The sequence below is a fragment of the Dama dama genome, chromosome 8 (assembly GCF_033118175.1).
Source record: "Dama dama isolate Ldn47 chromosome 8, ASM3311817v1, whole genome shotgun sequence".
NCBI lineage: Eukaryota > Metazoa > Chordata > Mammalia > Artiodactyla > Cervidae > Dama > Dama dama.
The window spans coordinates 9,637,608-9,658,261 of NC_083688.1; the positions used below are offsets into that span (position 1 = coordinate 9,637,608).

The 20,654-nt window shown below is 48.8% G+C and overlaps 2 protein-coding genes across 2 annotated transcripts; both read right to left on the minus strand.

Annotated features, from left to right (window-relative positions):
* Positions 1–1,970: 1,970 nt before the first annotated feature.
* GPN2 (GPN-loop GTPase 2) lies at positions 1,971–11,350 on the minus strand. Its single transcript, XM_061148305.1, has 5 exons — positions 10,718–11,350; positions 9,989–10,145; positions 7,561–7,721; positions 3,856–3,986; positions 1,971–2,680 (listed from the first exon to the last, which is right to left on the minus strand). Exons 1-5 carry the CDS (start codon positions 11,126–11,128, stop codon positions 2,608–2,610), a joined length of 933 nt encoding a protein of 310 aa, XP_061004288.1. The 5' UTR covers positions 11,129–11,350; the 3' UTR covers positions 1,971–2,607.
* Positions 11,351–11,540: 190 nt separating this feature from the next.
* GPATCH3 (G-patch domain containing 3) lies at positions 11,541–18,413 on the minus strand. Its single transcript, XM_061148306.1, has 7 exons — positions 17,959–18,413; positions 16,193–16,611; positions 14,338–14,512; positions 13,944–14,003; positions 13,105–13,226; positions 12,866–12,993; positions 11,541–12,292 (listed from the first exon to the last, which is right to left on the minus strand). The coding sequence occupies exons 1-7, from the start codon at positions 18,392–18,394 to the stop codon at positions 12,076–12,078; spliced, it is 1,557 nt and encodes a 518-aa protein (XP_061004289.1). The 5' UTR covers positions 18,395–18,413; the 3' UTR covers positions 11,541–12,075.
* Positions 18,414–20,654: the final 2,241 nt, after the last annotated feature.

The window sequence follows — 20,654 nt, forward strand, 5'->3', positions numbered from 1 at the left end:
GAAAGAAAAAACACAAAATATATTTATACATTTGAATAGAAAATTTATTATTTTCATTTTCCAAGTGTTTTCTTTTTCTATCAGGGGAAAAAGAAAGAAATCTTAAGGACAGTTGTCACTTGCTGCCAAATTGAGGGTAGTCTTTCTCCGGTGGTTTAGTCGCTAAGTCACATCTGACTCTTGCGACCCCATGGACTGTAGCCTGCCAGGTTCCTCTGTCCATGGGATTCTCCAGGCAAGAATACTGGAGTGGGTTGCCATTTCCTTGTCCAAGGAATATTCCCAACCCAGGAATCGAACCCAGGTCTCCTGCATTACAGGCAGATTCTTTACCGACTGAGCTACAAGAGAAGCCCTAAAGTGAAAGTCACTCAGTCATGTCTGACTTTTTGCGACCCCATGGACTATACAGTCCATGGAATTCTCTAGGCCAGAATACTGGAGTGGGTAGCCTTTCCCTTCTCTAGGGGATCTTCCCAACCCAGGGATCGAACCCAGGTCTCCCGCATTGCAGGCAGATTCTTTAGCAGCTGAGCCACAAGGAAAGCCCAGGCTTTCTCTGACCCTACATATTTCACGCTGAGCAGACCTCACCTGGAACCCAGATGCTTCTGCTTTTCTGCATTGTGCTGTCCACCCCCAGTCATAACAAGGGAATAGAAAATTATGTTGCTATCAGTGGGAAGTGGTCAGAGCTCCATTCATTGGAGGACAAACACCCTTGCTGTCATACCAAGGCCTGAAAATAAAGCTTGGAGTATTTCCATCTTTCTCCACTCGGGTGATGCTGAGGGTGCTTACACACGAGGCCATAAAGTTCTACATGACGCCTTTCTTCCATCTGGTGTGCTTTGGTGGTGGCTGGGGCCTCTAGTTCGGGGTAAGCATCAAAACCCCTGACCACAGCTATTGGTACCAGCTTCAAACACATAGCAACCACCCTCATGCCTTAACTGATGAGGGATTTGTCCAAGAGCCTGGGCGTCATGATTCCCGGGCTCCAAGCCTCACAGGTGACTCACAGACAGCCCCAGGCTGTGCCTCCTGGCCTCAGTTTCCCTGGCTTGCCCTGTTGATACTCCCCACCTACTGTGTACAGTGTTAATAGGGGTGAGGTGCTTTGAACTCAGATGAAAGAGGCGGGGGAAGTAGCACCCAGTTATTATCCTGTATGCTGCCAGGCATGGGAGTCGAGGTCGACTGCTTTCACACCGTTCCAGTCTGAAGAGCCTCCTTATAGCCCCTTCCTCTCTGCCTTCTGCTCTGATGGCCAAAACTAAGAAAGCAAAGCTCAGTCACCCCCATCTCAAGGCCACTTCAGAACACTTTTCCTAAGTTGAATTCCCCACCTGTCAAAATCACCAGTCATCTATGTTCCCCCTGATTTACGACTCAGGAATACTCTACAGGTGTCTAAATTCTTTCTCCTGATTGGCTACAAACCCTGTGGGAGAAGGGGTCATGACTTTTCACCACTAAGGATTCACCATATAAGAAGTCAGCAGAGCGAGTGTGAGAGAGCCAGGCTGACCAAGGTTCAAACTCCTCAGTTTTCTGTTTCCTCATGTAAAGTAGGGCTTAGCACTATTCCCCATCTCATCTGTATCCCTAGGCGTTCCTGTGAGAGTCATATGAGGACTGTCTGTGTGGAAGCTCTTTGTGATATGTGAAGCCCATCCCATGTGTTAACAGGCCTGAGTGTCTGCAAATAAGACTACTGGCACAACTGCCATCTGTCCCCTTCTGCCTCCAGGATACAACTGAAAGAAAATTAAAAAAAAAAAAAAAAAAAAAAGCCTGGGGCGCCACCTACTTGCTGAAAATACGAATTGCACCCAACCCGCTGCAACAGCAAAGAAGCTAGTACCAGTATTTCCAACCTGGAGTCATCGTAATTTTTGCCACAGCCTTCATGATACCATATTATATACTAATATTTTTCTTTCAACAACTCATTTTGTATAAATAACTTCATTTTAAAATCAACTTTAATCATTACTATAAATGGAAAACTAATTAACACTTGCCCCTCAAAAGAATAAAACTGTGAAATAAATACAATGAAAATAAAACACTGTGAGATCTGCTAGGAAGTGGGGCTTGTGAAAGCTCAGCCTTGAGTTCACTGTTAGTGCTGAAGACAAACAAAGGAGCACAACTGGAGACTGAGTCACCCCTCCAGCCATGATCCTGGGCTTGGGGGCAACATTGCCCTGGAATACCAAGAAACACGCCTCTTCTGAGGAAAGGTGACCTTCCCACGTTCCCACTTCCCTTGGCCAGGGTGGCGGAAGGAAAGTTTGGAAGCCCCAAGAAGTAGAAAATAAGCTCTTGTATTGCAGCATATTCCATTACAGCCTGAGTGGGTCAGTACTGAATGCCCGGTGGCAGCGCCCAGGGCTCACAAGGGTGCTCCGCTTGGCGACACATCTGGCTTCAGGCCAGAAGTCCTCCACAGGCCTGAGTATCCCCTCGCCCGTCTCCCAGCTCTGGCCCGGAGAGCTGCTCTTGGATCTGCAGCCGCTGAGCTGTCCAGCGGGTCACTGGGAGCCGCCACTCTCCCCAGTGCTGGGTCGTGTGTCTTGTCCTCTGGAGCCCGGCCTGCTGCTACAGTTGTATGGCCTCCTGCTCCACTGACTGCTCTGACGGCGCCAGGTACTTCTCCTGCAGGCCCAGGGTGCTGATGGGGGGCTTGTCAAGGCTGACAGCACAGGCAAGGATGGGGACCTGGTCTGGGCAGGATCTGATCTCTGTGATGCCCGCCTCCCAACTGTGTCTGGCAGGTTCCTCCCATCCTGTTCCCTTCCTCATAATTATAGCTTCAGGCCACGGGGACCAACTGGCCTGAGAAGTCCCTTGAAGCATCCAGACCCACATGCTCCTCTTCCCCACACTGCTGAGCAGCAGAGGACTGGAGTGCGCCAACCTTCTGGCTCTGTGCTGTGGCACACGCTCTGGAGCCATGCCCCTCAAACATGGCACAGCCCTCAGCTCCCATCCCTGCTACCCACCTGACGAACCTGCCCTCTCCTCTTCCTTTTCTTGCTTCAGTAAGCACCACCACCCCTGAAAAGTCAAAGTGTTAACTGCTTAGTCGTGTCGGACTGTGACCCCCTGGACTACAGCCCATCAGGCTCCTGTGTCCATGGAATTCTCCAGGCAGGGATACTGGAGTGGGTAGCCATGCCCCTCCTCCAGGAGTCACAGGTTTTCCCCATCCAGGGATCAAACCTGCATTGCAGGCACATCCTTTACCATCCAAGCCACCAGGGAAGCCCTACAACCACCCCTACCACCTGGGAGTCTAACTTTTGCTCCACCTCCTTCTATCCTATAACCACCTGGGCACTAGCTCTGGTTGTCTATCTCCTTAGTATTTTTCCCAGGCCACACCCTTTTTTCTATTCTCACTAACAGTTCATCCGTTCTGACCTGGAGGCTAAAAACGCTCCTGCTCCCAATCACATCCCTTAAATGTACTTTCTGTACTTAGAGGTGCTTTTCAAAAATGGACATCTGATTGCATCACGCTCAGCTCATGGGTAGGATGCTGGTTCCCACCGGCCACCCACAGACCGAAGTCCACACTCCGCCACTGCCCACTTCCCTTGACCACTGCATCTCCCCTTCTCCTTCACGTTCAAGACACCAGGCAAACTGAAGTTCCTGTGTCTCTCCCTAGTGACCAGTGCCCTTTCATGGCTGGGCCTCTGTATTTGTTGCTCCTTCTGATCAATGTCCTCCCTTATCCTCAGGTACAGACAACACTGAAGCCTTCTAAGGGACCAGCCACCAGTGAGCCCACTGGTCAACAGGAAACTAGCCTCCATGGTGGAGGCTAGTGAGGAAGGATACGAGGAGAAATGGAAGTCAGCTCCCACGGCGGCAGACATCATGGCCTCCAGGCTCCGCTGCTCCTGGACCCCAAAGCAGTAGCCGTTGGCTTTATCCACAGCCTGCAGCACCCGCTGGATACTCTCCTTATCCTGAGCGGGAAGGAGAGAAACAGAGGTATGTGGAACTGAGGTTGTACCAAACCAACTGCATTCTCCAAATATGCCCCCTCCATCTTGCCTTGTGAAGCCTCTAGTCCATGCAGCTTCCTTGGCCTGGAATATATCTACAGTCTCCCCAGAGGCCCAGCTACACCCCATCTTTCCTGACTACCAACTCACCCAAATTAGAACAGATAAGTTCCTCCATGCACACTCACCATCCCCTGGGTTTATCCCCACTGTAGCTATGAGCCTACCAGCTTACTGTTAACAAGTTAGTAACTCCCCCACTGGACTGTGCACCCCTTGAGGTCAGGAACTTGTGTGCCCAGGCATCCCCAGTGCCTGGCATAGCACTTAGCTAACAGCAGGCACCCAGTAAATATGCATGTAACTTATTTGTTCCTCCATATAAAAGTGGTAAGGATGGTCCCTACATCACATGACAGGAAAGAGATCAAAACAGTGCATGTAACAGCCCTTAGCACACACACACAAAATGTCTAATACAGAAAGCCTTCAACAAGTTGTAAATTGTATGATTAATATTATAGGGTTCACCTCCTCACTGTAGAGGAGAAAAGTGTGGCATTCAATAGAAGAGACAAGTTCTTTTAAGTCAGCAGAAAGGAATCTAACACGCACCTTCGTCTCCCAGGTTCCCTTTGCAGGGTACAAGGTGAGAGGCACAAGGGTTGGGTACTACTTCGCGAAGTCAACAGACAGTTGCATCTGGAAAGAGCCTGAAAGACTTGTCCCGGGCCTTGGGCAAGTCCCCGGCTGGGGACTTTCTGAACTCATCCATTTTCACACAGAGGAGGTAACATATGTGGAGAGAACCCAGCAAAACAGAACAGATAGGGCCAAAGTCTGGTCCATCCTCTTTACTGGATTCCTGCCTCCCACTGGTCTCGAAGCCAATGAGACTGAATGATAGCTGGACCCAGGACAAAGACCACTGTTTGAGGCCTCAAAGCCTCCTATATCCTTGGTCTGGAAGTGCAGTTCCAGGCACTTCAGAGCCAAAAGCCAAGGGAGGAGTCCTTCTAGTGCCTAGTATAAGCACACCTCGGAGATACTGTGGGTTGGGTTCTAGAGTATTCCAATAAAGCAAATCCCACGATCAAGTGAGTCACATGAACTTTTTGGTTTCCCAGTGCGTATAAAAGTTGTGTTTATGCTATACTGTAGTCTACTAAGTGTACAATAGCATTATGTCTAAAAAAAAAATACATACCTTAATCAAAAAGTACTTTATTGCTAAAAAATGCTAACTATCATCTGAGCCTTCAGTGAGTCATAATCTTTTTGCCGGTTGAGGGTCTTGCCTCCATTTTGAAGGCTGCTGCCTGAGCAGGGTGGTGGTGACTGAAGGCTAGGATGGCTGTGGCAATTTCTTAAAATAAGACAACAGTGAAGCGTGAAGCATCAATTGACTCTTCTTTTTATGAACCATTTCCCTGTAGCATGCAATGCTGTTTGACAGCATTTAATAGCATAACAGTAGAACTTCTTCCAAAATTGGAGTGAGTCCTCTGAAACCCTGTTGCTACTATATCAACTGAGTTCATGTGATATTCTAAATCCTTTGTTGCCATTTCATCCTTCACAGTATCTTCTCCAGTAGTTTCCATCTCAAGAAACCACTTGCTCTGCTCATCCCTGAGAAGGAACTCATCCATTCAAGTTTTTTCATGAGATCACAGCAATTCAGTCACAGCTTCAGGCTCTTCTAATTCTAGTTCTCTTGCCATTTCTACCAATCTGCAATTACGTCCTCCACAGAAGTTTCGAACCCCTCAAAGTCACCCAAAGGGCTGGAATCAATGTCTTCCAAACTCCTGTTAATGTTGATATTTTGACCTGTTCCCATGAATCAGACGTTCTTAATGACATCTAGAATGGGGATCCTTTCCAGGAGATTTTCAATTTACTTTGTCCAGAACCATGAACCGAATCACCATCTATGGCAGCTACACCCTTCAGAAATGTATTTCTTAAATACTGAGACTTGAAAGTCAAAACGATTCCTTGATCCATGGGCTGCAGAATAGATGCTGTGTTGGCAGGCATGAAAACATCTCCATCACAGCCCTTGGGTGAATAGGTGTCTTGTTAATGAGCATTAATATTATGAAAAGTGTCTTTTTTTCTGAGTAGTAGGTCTCAATAGTGGGCTTAAAATATTTAGTGAAACATGTACACAGATGCGCTGTCATCCAGGCTTTGTTGTTCCATTTACAGAGCACAGACAAAGTAGATTTAACAGAATTCTTAAGGGCCCTAGGGTTTTCAGAATGGTAAATGAGCTCTGGCTTCAACTTAAAGGTCACGAGATGCATTAGTCCCTAACAAGAGTCAGCCTGTCCTTTGAAGCCAGGCACTGACTCGTCTCCAGCTACAAAGTCCTAGATAACATCTTCCAGTAGAAGGCAGTTCTGTCTACAATGAGAATCTGCTTAGTGATGCCACCTTCATTAATTATCTTAGCGAGATCTTCTGGGTAATTTGCTGCAGCTTCTCCTTAGCACTTGCTGCTTTGCTTACACTTTCATGTTACCGGGGTGGCTTCCTTCCTTAAACCTCAGGAACCAACCTCTGCAAGTTTCAAACTTTTCTTCTGCAGCTTCCTCACCTCTCAACCTTCAAACAACTGGAAGAAGTTAGGTAGGGCCTTGCTCTGGATTGGGCTTTGGCTTAAGGAAATGCTATGGCTGGTTAGATCTATTCAGACCTCTAAAACTTTCTCCATATCAGCTTTCTGATATGCTGAAAGATTTCTGTTGTGCTTTCTTACCACTCCTCTGTTCAGTGAAGCAGCACTTCTGATTTCCTTCATGACTTTTTCCTTTGCATTTACAACGTGGCAAACCATTTGGCACCAGAGGCCTAGCTTTCGGCCTTTCTTAGCTTTTCGACATGCCTTCCTCACTAATTTTAAGTATTTCTAGCTTTTAAAGTGAGAGACGGGACGCTCTTCCTTTCACTTGAACACAGAGGCCAGTGTAGGGTTATTAACTGGCCTAATTTCCACATTGCTGTGTTTTAGGGAATAAGGCCGCCCAAGGAGAGGAAACGAGATGGGGGAACAGCCAGTCAGCGAAGCTGTCAAAATACACATGCCATCTGTGGATTAAGTTTACTGTCTTATATGGGTGTAGTTGATGGTGCCCTAAACAATTGTAGAGAGTAACATCAAAGATCACTGATCACAGATCATCATAACAAGTATAATAATAATGAAAAAGCTTAAAACATTGTGAGAATCATCAAACTGTGACATGGAGACATAAAGTGAGCAAATGCTGTTGGAACATACACTTGTTGAATGCAGGGTTGCCACAAACCTGCAATTTGTTAAAAAAAAAAAAAAAAGCAGTAGCTGTGAAGTACAGTAAAGTGAATTGCAAAAAAATGAGATGTCCTTAGGGTCTGCCGGTCTGCAGTTAGCACTCTGAGCTTTCACTGTCCAAGGCCCAGGTTCAGTCCCTGGTTGGGGATTCCACAAGTTGCGCAGCATGTCCAAAAATGTAAGAGAAAGAAAAAAAAAGAAGTATGTTTGTACCTGGATATTGAGAGGGATGAAGGAGACTAGGCTGTAGTCTTCAATGAGCTGCACCAGTTTCTCATTGAGCTGCCGGTAGTGGCGGAAGAAAGGATCTGAAGCAAGATGGTCCAACAGGTAGGAGAGGTCCAGGACCTCTGTGTAGTAGTCCAGGTTGAAGGCTAAGAAGAGAAACTGGTTAGCACAGGGAACTCTATTCAATATCCTGTGATAAAGATAAACCACAATGGCAAAGAATACGAAAAAGAATATATATATATATATATATATATATATATATATATATATATATGTGTGTAACTGAATCACTTTGTTAACACAACATTGTAAGTCCATTATAGTTCAATTAAAAAAGAAGAGAAAAGAAACTGGTATTAGGAGCAGCTGGAATCAGGCAAAAGACCTGAGAACAGGGAACATATTTTTTTCTTTCTTCCTTTACCTTCATTCACTCACTCATTCATTCAACAAATATTTGTTGAGGCAGTGAAATGAACTTACTAAGAAGAAAACAACTGATTTCACTTGTTGGCTCTGCCATTTACTAGCTCCCTGGGCAGTTACCCACCTCATGAGGCTACTGTGAGGATTAACTGCTATAAACCTCAGTGTCTCGTTCAGAGAAGTGCCTGATCAATGGTAATAAGACTGAATATGTACCAATAATACAGCTTGGCCCCTGCCTCACGAGGCTCACAGCCAGGCAGTGCCCCCAGGACCTGGCACAGACACTCTAAGTCATCTACCTAGCAGGCTGGCCTCTTGGGAAAATGACTTTCCCTTTCTGGGCCAGTTCCTTCCTAGCGTAAAATGAGAAGATCGGAATAGATGACTCAGAGGTCCCTGAACTCAGTTCTATGAATACAAACTTCCTCCTAAGAGAAGGAAAGTGGGCCTTCCCACATTATCCATTTCTGCCTGGAAGACTCAGGCAGTTGGGAACTCTGCAGGTCTGTCCCAAAGTCAGTTGAGGGAATCCGGCTATCAGGACCAACTGACTCACGCCCTGAGCTCTGCTTTCTGTATTCTTACCAGCCCTGATTAGAAACTGCCACCCCTGTGCCTGCAAGGAAGAAAATGTGGGCATTCCAACAAACTTCTTGGATTGTCTGACAGCTGTGTTTCTCACTGAGAATGGAGAAACTGCAGCCAGGTACGCTGGCACTTGGATTTCCTCTCAGCTAACTTGCTAGCTGAGTGACTGACCTTGGGCTATTCTTGTAACTTCTCTGGGTCTCAGCTGCCTGATCGTGTGTGTACCTCAGTCTCCTGTGAGGATGACTGGCAAGAGTCAAAGCTAGAAATGCAGAGGACAAACAGGTAGCCATCTGGAGTGGAGGCTGTGAAGCGGGGAGAGAGGTTTGGAAGGACACAAATCTGCACACAGATAAACTGAGGTTTATCTTGTCAAGAGACGGCCCAGGACTCTGGGCGGAGGTGGTCCCTCCAAGGTGCTGACGTCCTTCTGTGTCCCAGCTGGCAGCCAGTCACCATCCCTGGACAAGGCCCTGACACTTCACTCTCCCCCCAACCTCCTTTCAGCTGTTCTTCTCTACGTTCCTTTGTGGCTGAAGATGGTATTTAGAGAACTGATGCTCCAGTCAGCAGAGCACTAATTTTGCAGGAGGAAAAACGCTGGCAGTTAGAACCCTAGGCAACACCCCTGCCTCGTGCCAGCCTGCTTCTCCCTCTGTTGTTCCCACCTTTATCCATCCACTGGTTCAGTCAGAAACGTGAGGGCCATTCTTAATTCCTCTAGGTCCAATCCACCAGCAAATCCTATTTCCTGAGTTAAGTTTTATATCTATCTCCTTCTCTTTGTTTCCACTAACCACTGCCTGGGTTGCTGCAAAACCCTCCTACAGGATCTGTTTTCATTCTCGCCTCTTTCAATTCACAAAGCAGCCAGAAGGGCCTTTTCAGTTCATGGTGCTCTCCTGCTTCATATTCATCAGTGGCTTTCCTCTTTAGCCCCTGCCCACCCCTCTGACCTAGCTTCCTCCTATCACTCTCTGAGCTGCACTGGGCTCCCCCACTCCCACCCCCTTTCCCTTGAACACAAAAAGCTCTGTCCCTAAGGGCCTTTACCGTTACCAAATCCCCTGTCTAGGACACGTCTGCTTTGGCTGGCTCTTTTTACTACTCAGCTCAAACAGTACAGTTTATGCCCTCCTTCTCATTCACTCACTATCCATCATTTTCTTCTAATTCCTTCATAATACATATCACCATCTGTAGCTCTCTTGTCCCCCAAACCCAGAATAGTATCTGGCACGGAGGGGCACAAAATAAATGGGCAGGGGTCAGATCTGCCTGTGGCTACTATCCCAGGCCATACATGATCCCTGGAAGCGGCTTCCTTCAGCAGAGATCTCTGCATCACTCCAGCCCAGCTGCTGCCCTGGGCTGCCAGAACGGGATCTCTTACCCAGCTTCCCATAGTGTTCGATGAGGTCCATCTTGGAGAGGAGGTTGACGTGGGGCAGCTCCACATGCAGCATGGTGGCCAGGGAAGTACACAGTACCGAAATGAACTTGGCAGGGTCTGTGCAATAGTGAGAATCCACCAGGTGAACAGCAGTCAGCTGGGAAGGGAGGAAGGGAAAGGGGTGAGAGTGGCCTGGGGAAGCAGGGAACATTAGGGCCTCTGTCCCTCCCATCAGATTGGGGACTTCTGAGGGCAAAGTGCAAGTCTTCCCATTAGTCTCCTCCTCCTTCTGTTTCATTCTAACAGCCACAGCTAACCCTTATCCCAGGAGAGGTGGAACATTTTTTCCTACAAGACGCCTTGCACTGAGCCTCCCAGTGGGCACTGCATCTGACTCCACTGTTTCACTTCCTTTTGCCCACCAAGTCACAACAACAATCATCATGCCACTTTCCACTTAACTCCTTCTATACTCCCAATAATCCCAAATTGGGTAGTGACACATCCATTCTACAGATGAGAAAACTGAGGTTCAGAGAGATTAAACTGACTTGACCAGGATCACACAGTGTGGAGTCAGTAGCAAAGCCAGAATTCGAACTCACACCTGTTTTACTTCAAAGTGTCTGGGCCCCTACCTCACTGAGGGACATGGGGGCGTGGCATCTGTCCTCCTCCCTGTCTCAGTTCTTCCATCTGCAAAATAGGCCCGCCAGACCCCAGACGCACCCTGAGGTCCCACTGCGTCATCTGGGAGAAGATGCTGCGCAAGGCTCCGTGGTGCGTGCAGAGCTCCACTTGGCCAGGGCAGTCGAAGAGGAAGTAGTGGCCGCGCAGGGGGTCGAGCTTGGCACGCAGCCAGTCCAGGTTGGCCTCCAGGTACTCCATGCAGTAGAGCAGGCCGCCGTTGGGGCCCAGCTGCAGCGCGTCCATCACGTCGCCCAGCCCCACCAGCTCGCCCACGTCCACGGCGCACTCGTAAGGCAGCCCCTCGTTGGCTGGGTCCAGGTTCACCACCGCCACGCGCCGGCCCAGCGCGCGCAGGAACTCGCTCATGCCCAGACAGTATGTGGTCTTCCCCGAGCCCGGCGGACCGATCACCGCCTGCCCAAACGCCGTGGTCGGAGCGGCTCCCGCCATGGGCCGCCGGCACACGGCTCCGTGCGGAGCAGCTGAGCGCGGCAGGGGAGGGAGACGGGAGCCACACCGGAGACGAGCTCTGAGGGCGACGACGGGATCCCCCAACGTGCGCTTCGCCCCGCGCTGGAGGAGATGCCCGGGGCTCGCCTGAGGAAGAGGAGGGAACCCGCGCGCTGTGAGGGTTGGCCAGGTACCAACGGGACCTGCACCCGACTTCCGGATTACGTCGGGAAAACCCGGCCCGGAGAGGAAGTCCCGCCCTCACGGTGACGACACAGCTTGGCGCCGAGAGCTGTGGAGATGAGACCCAAGTCGTGACGCCGGGGCGTGGGGCCGACTTTGGGGCCCTGCAGGGACCTTTCCGGGGGTTTTCCCACCTTACTCCTGGCCCAAATCCGAAGAGACAGAAAAATTCGGTAGTTAACTTTTTTATTTTCTCGTTAGGTCGCAGACCCGGGACCTCTGCGGCGGGTTGTCCGCTGCTCCGGGCCCAGCCACTGAAGGGTAGACACTGGAGGGCCCGCCCCAAGACTGTCTCTTAGGAGCACGAGCTCTCTCCTCTTCCGTGTCCTTAACCCCCCTCTTTCTGGGCTTCATGGTAACCTTCTCCCAGAAAGGTTTTGCTGACAACCTCAGTCAGTCCAGCTTTTCAACGGGCTGGGGGAGGCAACAGAAGCAAGCCGAAAAAATAGGGACTAGGGTTAGGAGACCAAGGAGGAAGAGTCATTAAGCCCTTTCATTAAAGGGGAGGATATAACGGGGGCTTTTTGTAAAAATGTCCCTGAGGTAGACAACCAGAAGGCAAGTTCTGAACAAAGCATCCTGAACAACCGTGCAGACTGCTGCTCCCAGAGTTTTTTCTGCCTTCGGTGGAAGATAAGGCTGGGCACAGGGCTGCCACTGTGCAGTTATGAGTAATCCTGATTAAGGGGGAGTCCTTGAGCCTGTCACTCAAGCTCTGAGAGGCTGTTCAAGGCACGGCTGGAACTCCTCACAAATGCCAGGTCTGTGCGAAACTTCATGCTGGTGGGTGGCTGGCGGCGGAGCAGCAACTCTCCTTGGTCCTGGGGTAGGGGCTCATCGTAGACGGTGGAGATGAGCCCCAAGCCAGTTCCACGGGGCCTCTTCGGTTGCCCAAATGGCTGGAGCTTCTCTCCATGGTACCTGAAACAAAAACAGGAGGGCTGCTCTCTTGCCCCAGTAAAGGGGTTGGGAAAGAACAGGGTAATAGCTACTACGTATCTTCAGTTCAGTTCAGTCGCTCAGTAGTCTCCGATTCTTTGCGACCCCATGGACTGCAGCATGCAAGGCCTCCCTGTCCATCACCAACATATCTGGTTTGTCCCAAAGAGCATTGAAATCTCCTGCCCCCTCATCTTATCTGTTGATGGTGCCAGCAACCAGGGGCCTCACATACTGCTTTCATTTTAAATAGTACACAAAATTCAGAACAACTGTTGCCACTTTGTGACTTACAGTCACTCCCTAACAGCAATCGAGTCCAAATTCCTCAGACTTGAGGGAATGACTCCCCCAGGAGATTAATCATCCTGTCAAGCTTGAGGACTCGGTCTTGAAAAGACTAGTGCCAGATCTACTTTTTCCTTCTAATTCTACTTTAAAGTTCAATCCCCAGGGGCACTCTAGCACCCAACCCAGAACCAGAGGGAAGGGGAAACCAGGGTACAGCTGAAAGGCTCACTTGGGCTCCCAGGGAAGTCTCTCAGCCGTACTCACCCCAATCCACGCTTGCATCTGGGGTGCTGGCCGTCATTATCCAGGGCCTCAGGCACGCCTGAACACTGGCTGCCCAGGCCCTGGCCCTCAGCCCAGCCCTGCCGTTCTAGCACCTTCCGCCCAATGCCCTGCAGAGGAAAGAGAGAAGACTCAAGACATGGGGCTCCTGTGGGGGCAGGGGAGGGAATGGGGGTAAAGAAGGAAAAGAAAGGGGTCAGTGGGCTGGCCACAATGCTCACCTTGGTATGGCGCTCGAAGGTGCCCACCTGGTGTCTGATCACAGAGCCAGCCTCCTGGCCATCACGGAGCCTCCGTTCTAGACGCATTTGGACAGAGTCTCGGGCGTCTTTGTCTCCACCATCTGAGGAAGCAGAGCCCAGTTTGTGGAAAGGTCTCTCTCAGCAGAAGTAGGGAAAATCAGGTTTCTAGGCTCTCGTCACAAGATTTACATATTCATTTTTATCGTGTGTCATTACTGTATTTCTCTTATTAGACTGGGAGCTCGCCAAGAGGAAGAACCATGGCTGTCCCATCTTACAGATGAGGAAAAACTGGTGCAGGAAAGTCACAGAGCCAAAAAATGAGAGATGGAATTAGGACCCAGGTCTTCACCTCCCACTGTGTAAATCGCCCTAGGTCATGTTTTGTGTTGTTTTTTTTTTTTTGCCACATTGCACAACATGTGGGATCTTAGTTCTTCAAACAGGTATTGAAAACCAAGCCCTCTGCACTGGAAACTTGGGAGCCTTAACCACTTGACCACCTGGGAGGTCTCAACCCTAGGTGATTCTTGACTCCAGAATCTAAATTCTTAACCAGAGCCTGAACTCCTGACCCTTCCACTCTACTAGGGCCTGCCCATCAGAACCAGACCTCCCTGAGGGCTGTGCCCACACGTCCTTCCTCCACACAGAAAGGAAAAAGATGCTGCCCACAACCAGCACTTAATGCACTCAACTAGTGACCTTTTAAGAGACTGGTGCCCTGTCTCAGACTCTGCTAAGCAGGTCTGGTGAAGTGTCACTGCATGGCCAGGGCACCATTCCATCTCTGAGTACTGCAAGCCAGGGCCCAGTACCTGCGTCGTAGTACACGCTCATGTCCACATCCCAGTCATCAGCTGTCTGTTCATCAAAGTCTGCAGAGAGAAAAGCATCAAGCAGAGTGAACCAAGGACTCTCAGTACTATCAAGAGTTAACTAGATTTAGACACACATTCTAGAACTTGGGGAGTATACTCAAGTCTCTCCTCTGGTGGGGGGGTCACTCAGAATTGGGAGGAAGGCATTTTCTCTCCACTGCCCTGATCCCCCACCCCTAGAAAGGATGGCTAATGTCTCAAATACAACAATATAAGCCTCTTTCCTAGCCCTCTAGTTGGGTTGACCACCAGGGAACCCACCGTGTGGAGCAGAGTGCCCTGAGCGGAAACAGCAGGGACCACCCCTGCCCTTGCCTGGTACAAGCATTACCTCCTTCCTCCTCCTGCCAGAATTGGGCGTCAGTGTAAAACACCAGGCCGGAGCCGCCCTTCTCCCACTTGAGCTCGATCTCCTCCTCAAAGAGCCGCTCAGAGGTCCGCTCCTGCCCCGTCACGTCCTCATGCAGTGCCTCGTGCCGCTCCCACTCCTCACCCCGGTCATCGTCCTGGGAGAAGGTGGAGAGAGGAGACCTTCTTGTCCAGCTTCCTGACCTGAGGCCCACAAGGCAGGCAGCTCGCTGCACAGGAGGTCCTAGAGATGGGACCTCAGCTCCATTCCTCCCAATTTCTCGGAGAAGGAGCACGTTTTTGTCCCCTGAGGCCTGACCTGACATCTCTCCATGCCCTGAGTGTTTCTCAACATACTTTGCCACTTCCCCTACTAGTCTTTTTTTTTTGAAGCTGCACCACACAGCAGGTGGGGATCTTAGTTCCCTGACCAAGGACTGAACCTGTGTTCCCTGCATTGGAAGCACTTCCTGGGCTTCCAGTCTTAACCACTGGACCTCTGGGAAGTCCCAAGCCTGACTCACTCTTATTGTTGCACTTTTGGTCACGTCACTCTCCTGGCCTCTCTGCCCTGCTCTCCCATCACCACCTCTTCTACATTTGGTTAAATCCTCCTCATTCCTCAAGTGCTATAGCTCACATGAAGTCCCCACACTGAGGCCCACAGCACTCTCATTAGTCTGTGAACTTTTCAGTGCTAATTAATAGACACTGTTTATGCCTTTCTACATTATGTCACAAAGAAAGTAGGGACAAGAGCTAATACCTACTGTCTACTGTGTCAGGCCCTTCACATACCTTAACTCCTTTAATCACCCCAACAACTCTGAGAATAAGTACCATTATTTCCATTCTAAAGATAAGGAGATTTTGATTTAGTGAAGCAAAGTGATTTGCCCAAGATGGTATACCAAGAGAGGGGTAGCGCCAGCCTGCAAACCCATTCCACATGATGTACCCTTTGCAGATGCTGGTTCTTCCTCTTCAGGGAGACTGAAGGCTCTTTGAGGGAAGGAAATGAGCCTTAGAGTGTCTCTGGAATCCTGTGCTAGCCCCTGTGTTTACAGCTGCTTGGCTGGACTTGTGGAATGATAGAATGACTCCTGGCTTAAAATCCTGGGCGTCCCCTGCCCCATTTAAACTCCAGGAGGTCTCAGGAATCACTGCTGCAGAGCAGGTGCTGGAGAAAAGGCAGAACCACCACACTAAGGATGTGGTCCAGATGTGGTAGTAACTCTGAGCGGGGAGCTTTGAAGACACAGATCAATTGCTTTTTACACAGGGTATGCATTTAAAAAAAACTTTCCCAATAAATAACATAAAATCTCCTGATTTTATGGGTGAACAACCAAGTTTGGAGAAAGAGGTAGAAGAAATGTCTATTTCACTGATGAGGTTAGATTGGAGGTTAGCGTTCAATCCACAGACTCAAGGTCAGAAAACAGAGGTGACTTCTCAACCACATAATGAGAGCACACAGACGTCAGAAAAGGAGCGAAGGGGACTGGGTTCACATCCTAGCTCCACCTCTACTTCCTTAGATGATCGCATCTCTCAGTCAGTAGATTTCATCAATGAAAGAGACCCTCCTTACATTTCTTCTGAAGCAATAAGAAGATGCCTTTGAGAATCTTTGGATAAAAGCTCTGGTCCCTTTTCCCAAAGAAACATATACCTGCACAAGCAAATGCAGTTTTATATTCAGTGTCAGGGAGTTCAAAGTCTTTAGAAGCCTCCTGAGGACCCCAGGTCTTGGAACACACAATTGAAGAGTGGCACTAACAATGCCTTGGCCTCTCTAAGCTGCCAGCAAGGACAAAATGGCTCTCCATACTCACATCATCTGAGTGTGACTCTTCTTCCTCTTCCTCTTCTTCCTCTGGCTCTTCACAGGAGTTGGATGGTATGTCTGCCAAGCAGCTTCCCTGGGGTATTTCCTCACCCTCGGCTGTGTACACAAACTCTTCCTGCTCCACAGTCTCTGAGTCCTCATAAGTGAAGGGCACATTGCCATAGCGCCGAGAGGAACCTGTCTTGGGGAACTGGAGCTGAAGCTGGGTGATGATCCGAGGGGGTAGGCGGCAGGCCCTAATCAATTCCAAAAAGACCCGCAGGGGAGTGCCCACATTCCCATTGGGCATCAGCACCGGTGGATTCAGCTCTGGCAGCTGCCTCAGGTCGGCCAGTGTGAAGGCTTCACTCTTAGCCTTGCGACTCTGCAGTTCCTTCCGGGTCCTGAAGGGAAAGGAGCCCAAACCTTGGAAAGCAGGGAGAAGAATGACACTTGAAACCTGAAAGTCTCCAGTGACACGTGAGCCAGAAATTGGTCAAGGTTTAAATCCTTTTGCTAATGCTGTTTCTCCCTTTCAAACTTTTCCAGAGTCCTTTCCTCTCTGTTCCCTGACTAGAACCACCTAGTAATTTTATGCCATTTCTCATGACCTCGGTAAGCTCACAGATTTCGTTCAGATCTGATTCCTGATGACCTTTTGATTCTCAACTGCCACTAACCCTCACCCCCTGCACACCCTCATATCATGTGTTCCAATCATATCAAACAATTTAACATGCCCTGAAAGTTTCATGGACTTCCACATCTCTGTATCTTTGTAAATACCATTTACTTTGAATACCATTCACTTTGAATACCATTCTTTCCCACAAACTCCTGTTTATATTTCAAGATCCAGATGAAAAGCCACATTTCCTACTCCTTCTAGGAAACTGGTTTCTCCTCTGTCATCTCACAGTAGTGAGAGATAAAGAGCACAGGCTCTGGAGCAAAATGCCTGGTTAATACTGTGACTGTCGTCTTGTACCATAACTTCTGTATCCTTCAGTTTCCTCACTTACAAAATGGGTAACAATAGCTCCTACCATATAGGATTGTTGTCAGGAGTCAATAAGAAAATGAAAGGCTTAGAACAGTGCCTAATAAGGAAGTCTTCAGTAAATGTTAACAATTAGAATGGCATCTCTGTAACAATTACCTTTTTTTATAAATCTGTGTTCCTTTTTGGATTCTAAGCACAGACTGTGTCCAACTGTTCTCTGCATACCAGCTAGAGTCATAGTCAGTCTATCAATACAGGCTAGATTTGTTGAATGAATAAATCAGAGGGCCCTGCACTGTTTCCTGTTTCCATATCAAAGTGATTTCCCATGGAAATGGGAACAGTCCAAATAAAAAACCTTGTCTCTTCATTTGCATCTTGCCAGAGGAACCTGGCGTGCTGCAATCCATAGGATTGCAAAAAGCTGGAGACTGAGCAACAACTGCATCTTGCCAAGAGAGGACTGGGCGGGGGACAACAAAGAAGGGGCAACAAAAACAATACTTGACTTCCTTTTCAGCCCTCTATGTCAATGCAAAATCGAAAGGATCTAGGAATAGACTTAATAAATTGGAAAGATCATCTGAATAGGCCTCTGTTTCCCCCCTCTCCCCGAGTTTTTCTACCGTGCAAGCTAAGCCTGAAACTTTGTCCAGAAATTATCTAAACTCTTGAAGAGCCCTAACGAGGGACCTAACTTATCACTCCTCAGGAAAGGTGCCTCTGTTCCAGTGCCTGTAGGCCAAGTCTAGTCTCCTTCCCACGGGTACCTGATGCCTCAGTAGGTAACCGAAGTCTGCGGATGAAACAACGACCAGGTAACCAAGTCCCCTGAGAATCCAGCCACCGGCGGCCCGAGTACATGCGGAGAAACCTCTGGGCTTGAGCGGCCCCCCGTACAGAGACAACACAGCAGCAGCTGCGGGTCCGGGTGGGGCTAGAGTCCTGAGTGGAGAGAGCACCGGCATCGCTGAGTGACGTCTGGGCAAGACCCTCGCGGACAGGAGTTGGGGTAGAGCCGGGAGCAGCCTGGGGAGGGGCCCGCTCAGGCCGATGCCGGTAATGGAAACAGAGGAAGCCACAGTCGCGCTGTTCCCGGAACTGGCTGAAGTAGCTCCGAAGCTGGGCTGACCGCAACTCCGAGGGGATACCGCTCACGACTAAATAAACTGCCGCCTCCTCTTCTGCCTCTCCGGACGCGGCCATCTTGGCTGTCACATGATCGGCTGGAATCAACTCTCGCGAGAACATCGCGAGCTGGCGTTGAGGTGTAGCAACACTGCGTATCCGGTGATGAGTCAGCCGGGTTTGTGGCTGTGGAATCTAGAGCTGGGAAGGTTCGAACGAAGTCGTTCTGTCTTTTTCCCAGAGACAGGCAAGTGGTGATGGAAAAAAGTCACCTGAGAAGTGGTGTTACAGCGTTCTTCTACAAGGCTCTAGTGAGGATCAAATCAGAAGCCTGAGGGAGGGACAGTGTTTAAGATTTCCCAAACCTAATTGGAATTATCAGTTTAGAGCTTTTTCAGTCCTTAGTCCATTCATTCTCCCGAAACATATTGGTGAACTCCCACAAATCACTTAGAAAAAGAGAATCCGGGGCTTCCCTGGCTCAGTTCCCTGTTGTTTTCATGATAACGGGGAGCCGCGAGTATGAGAAGGCTTTCAGTACTTATTTGTATTATTCATCTTTGTACGCCTTTCACATAGTAGATGCTTAGGGAAAGCTGGTTGGTTGTTGGAGGCCTTGCTGCCTTTGGGAGGGGTCAAGAAATGATCCCTCCCAGGGATCCTGCATTGCGGGAGACCTGGGTTCGATCCCTGGGTTGGGAAGATCCCTAGGAGAAGGGAATGGCTACCCATTCCAGTATTGGGCTTCCCTGGTGGCTCAGATGGTAAAGAATCTGCCTGCAATGCTGGAGACCCGGGTTCGATCCCTGGGTTGGGAAGATCACCTGGAGGAGGGCATGGCAACCCACTCCAGGACTCTTGCCTAGAGAATCCATCCTGTGGTCAGAGAAGCCTGGTGGGCTGCAGTCCATAGGTTCGTACAGAGTCAGACATGACTGAAGCAACTAAAGGCAATCCAATTGAAAAGTGGGCTGAAGACCTTTCACAGAAGAGAAACACTTTCAATTAATAATGAAAGATACTCAATCTCGTTTCATCAAGGAAATATGAGACCTACTTCATAGCCAGGAGATTGGCAAACATTTTAAAATCCTCAAATCAGTGCTCGCTTCCGCAGCACACATACTAAAATCCTCAAATCCTCTCTTAAATCCTGAAGATGTAGAGCAACTGGAGCTCCCTTATGCTGTTAGAAGTGTAAACTGGTACTGCTGCTTTGGAAAACAATTTGGCATTACCCTGTAAAAGTGGAACTCCACATGTCTTTGACCCAGAAATTCCACTTCTAGTTATATGTTTTGTTTTGTTTTTTTAATTGTTTACTTATTTGGTTGCTCTGGGTCGTCACTGCCATGTGCAGTCCTTCTCTGGTTGTGGTGTGCGGGCCTTTCATCACAGTGGCTTCTCTTGTGGAGCACAGGCTCTAGGTCCACGGGCTTCAGTAGTTGAGTTGCCTGGGCCCAGCTGCTCTGAAGCATGTCGAGTCTTCCCAGGCCAGGAGTTAAAACCTGTGTCCCCTGCTCTGGCAGGCAGATTCGTATTCCCTGTACCACCAGGGAAGTCCTCTAGTTATACGTTTTAAAGAAATTCTTGCATCTGTGTATCAGGAGATGTACTGACTATGTTGAGCCTTGCTCAAACCCTGTGATCCTGGAAAACAGTGAAAGTTAAGAAACCCCCTTCACCCTTTTGTGTTCTGGAATCAACTTACTGCAAAGAGACAACGTTCCTTTTATGACTTAGATAAAACTCATGAGTGCCTTCTTGTTTACCTATGGCAAGGCTGGATACAGACTCCAAATTTCAATTCTTTGCCTCATAAATGCTTAGATGAACTGCTTTTCCCCACAGATCAATAAGAACAAAATGCTTGTTAACTAAAGTTTAGTTTAGCTTCTCTCCTTCCTCCACGTCCATGAACTTTGCACTGTGTTCCTCTCCCCCAGCTTGAGCTGTATGCAACTCCTCCTTAACAGCCCCCTTGCCCCCAAAGAATAGTCTGGGTTCAGAGTAAAACATTCTCTGACCTACTGTCCCATTATGTCATTCCCGGTCATCCCACTTCGTCACACTAAGTTCTTTCTAGCCTTATTTATTCCTTCCTGTTTACTCCTTCCTATGAAAGAAAAACTCTTTGCCTGACCCTTGAGGCACGTGTGGATCTTATGGTTAGAGCTTCTCTTTGCGATAGCTTCCCTGTGTCTATTACAGTAGTTCTTTTCCTTCCTTGCAATAACTGTTACAAATAAAATCTCTCCTTCCTTAGTCCAGATTTCTTTTTATTTGACAGTATATATGAATTCATAGCTGCAGTGTTTGTAAGAGCAAAAACTGGCAT

Bases quoted from the DNA above. Each gene is read 5' to 3' on its own strand.
- GPN2 (XM_061148305.1), bottom strand. From the start codon at position 11,128: ATGGCGGGAGCCGCTCCGACCACGGCGTTTGGGCAGGCGGTGATCGGT. The intron at 3,987-7,560 runs GTACAAACATAC...CTTCCCGCTCAG, and splicing joins TCATCCCTCTCAATATCCAG to GATAAGGAGAGTATCCAGCG. The intron at 2,681-3,855 runs GTATCCTTCCTC...GCCCCCCATCAG, and splicing joins GCTGACTTCCATTTCTCCTC to CACCCTGGGCCTGCAGGAGA.
- GPATCH3 (XM_061148306.1), bottom strand. From the start codon at position 18,394: ATGGCCGCGTCCGGAGAGGCAGAAGAGGAGGCGGCAGTTTATTTAGTC. The intron at 12,994-13,104 runs GTGAGCATTGTG...TTTCCTCTGCAG, and splicing joins CCTTCGAGCGCCATACCAAG to GGCATTGGGCGGAAGGTGCT. The intron at 12,293-12,865 runs GTGAGTACGGCT...TTTTTGTTTCAG, and splicing joins AGATGCAAGCGTGGATTGGG to GTACCATGGAGAGAAGCTCC.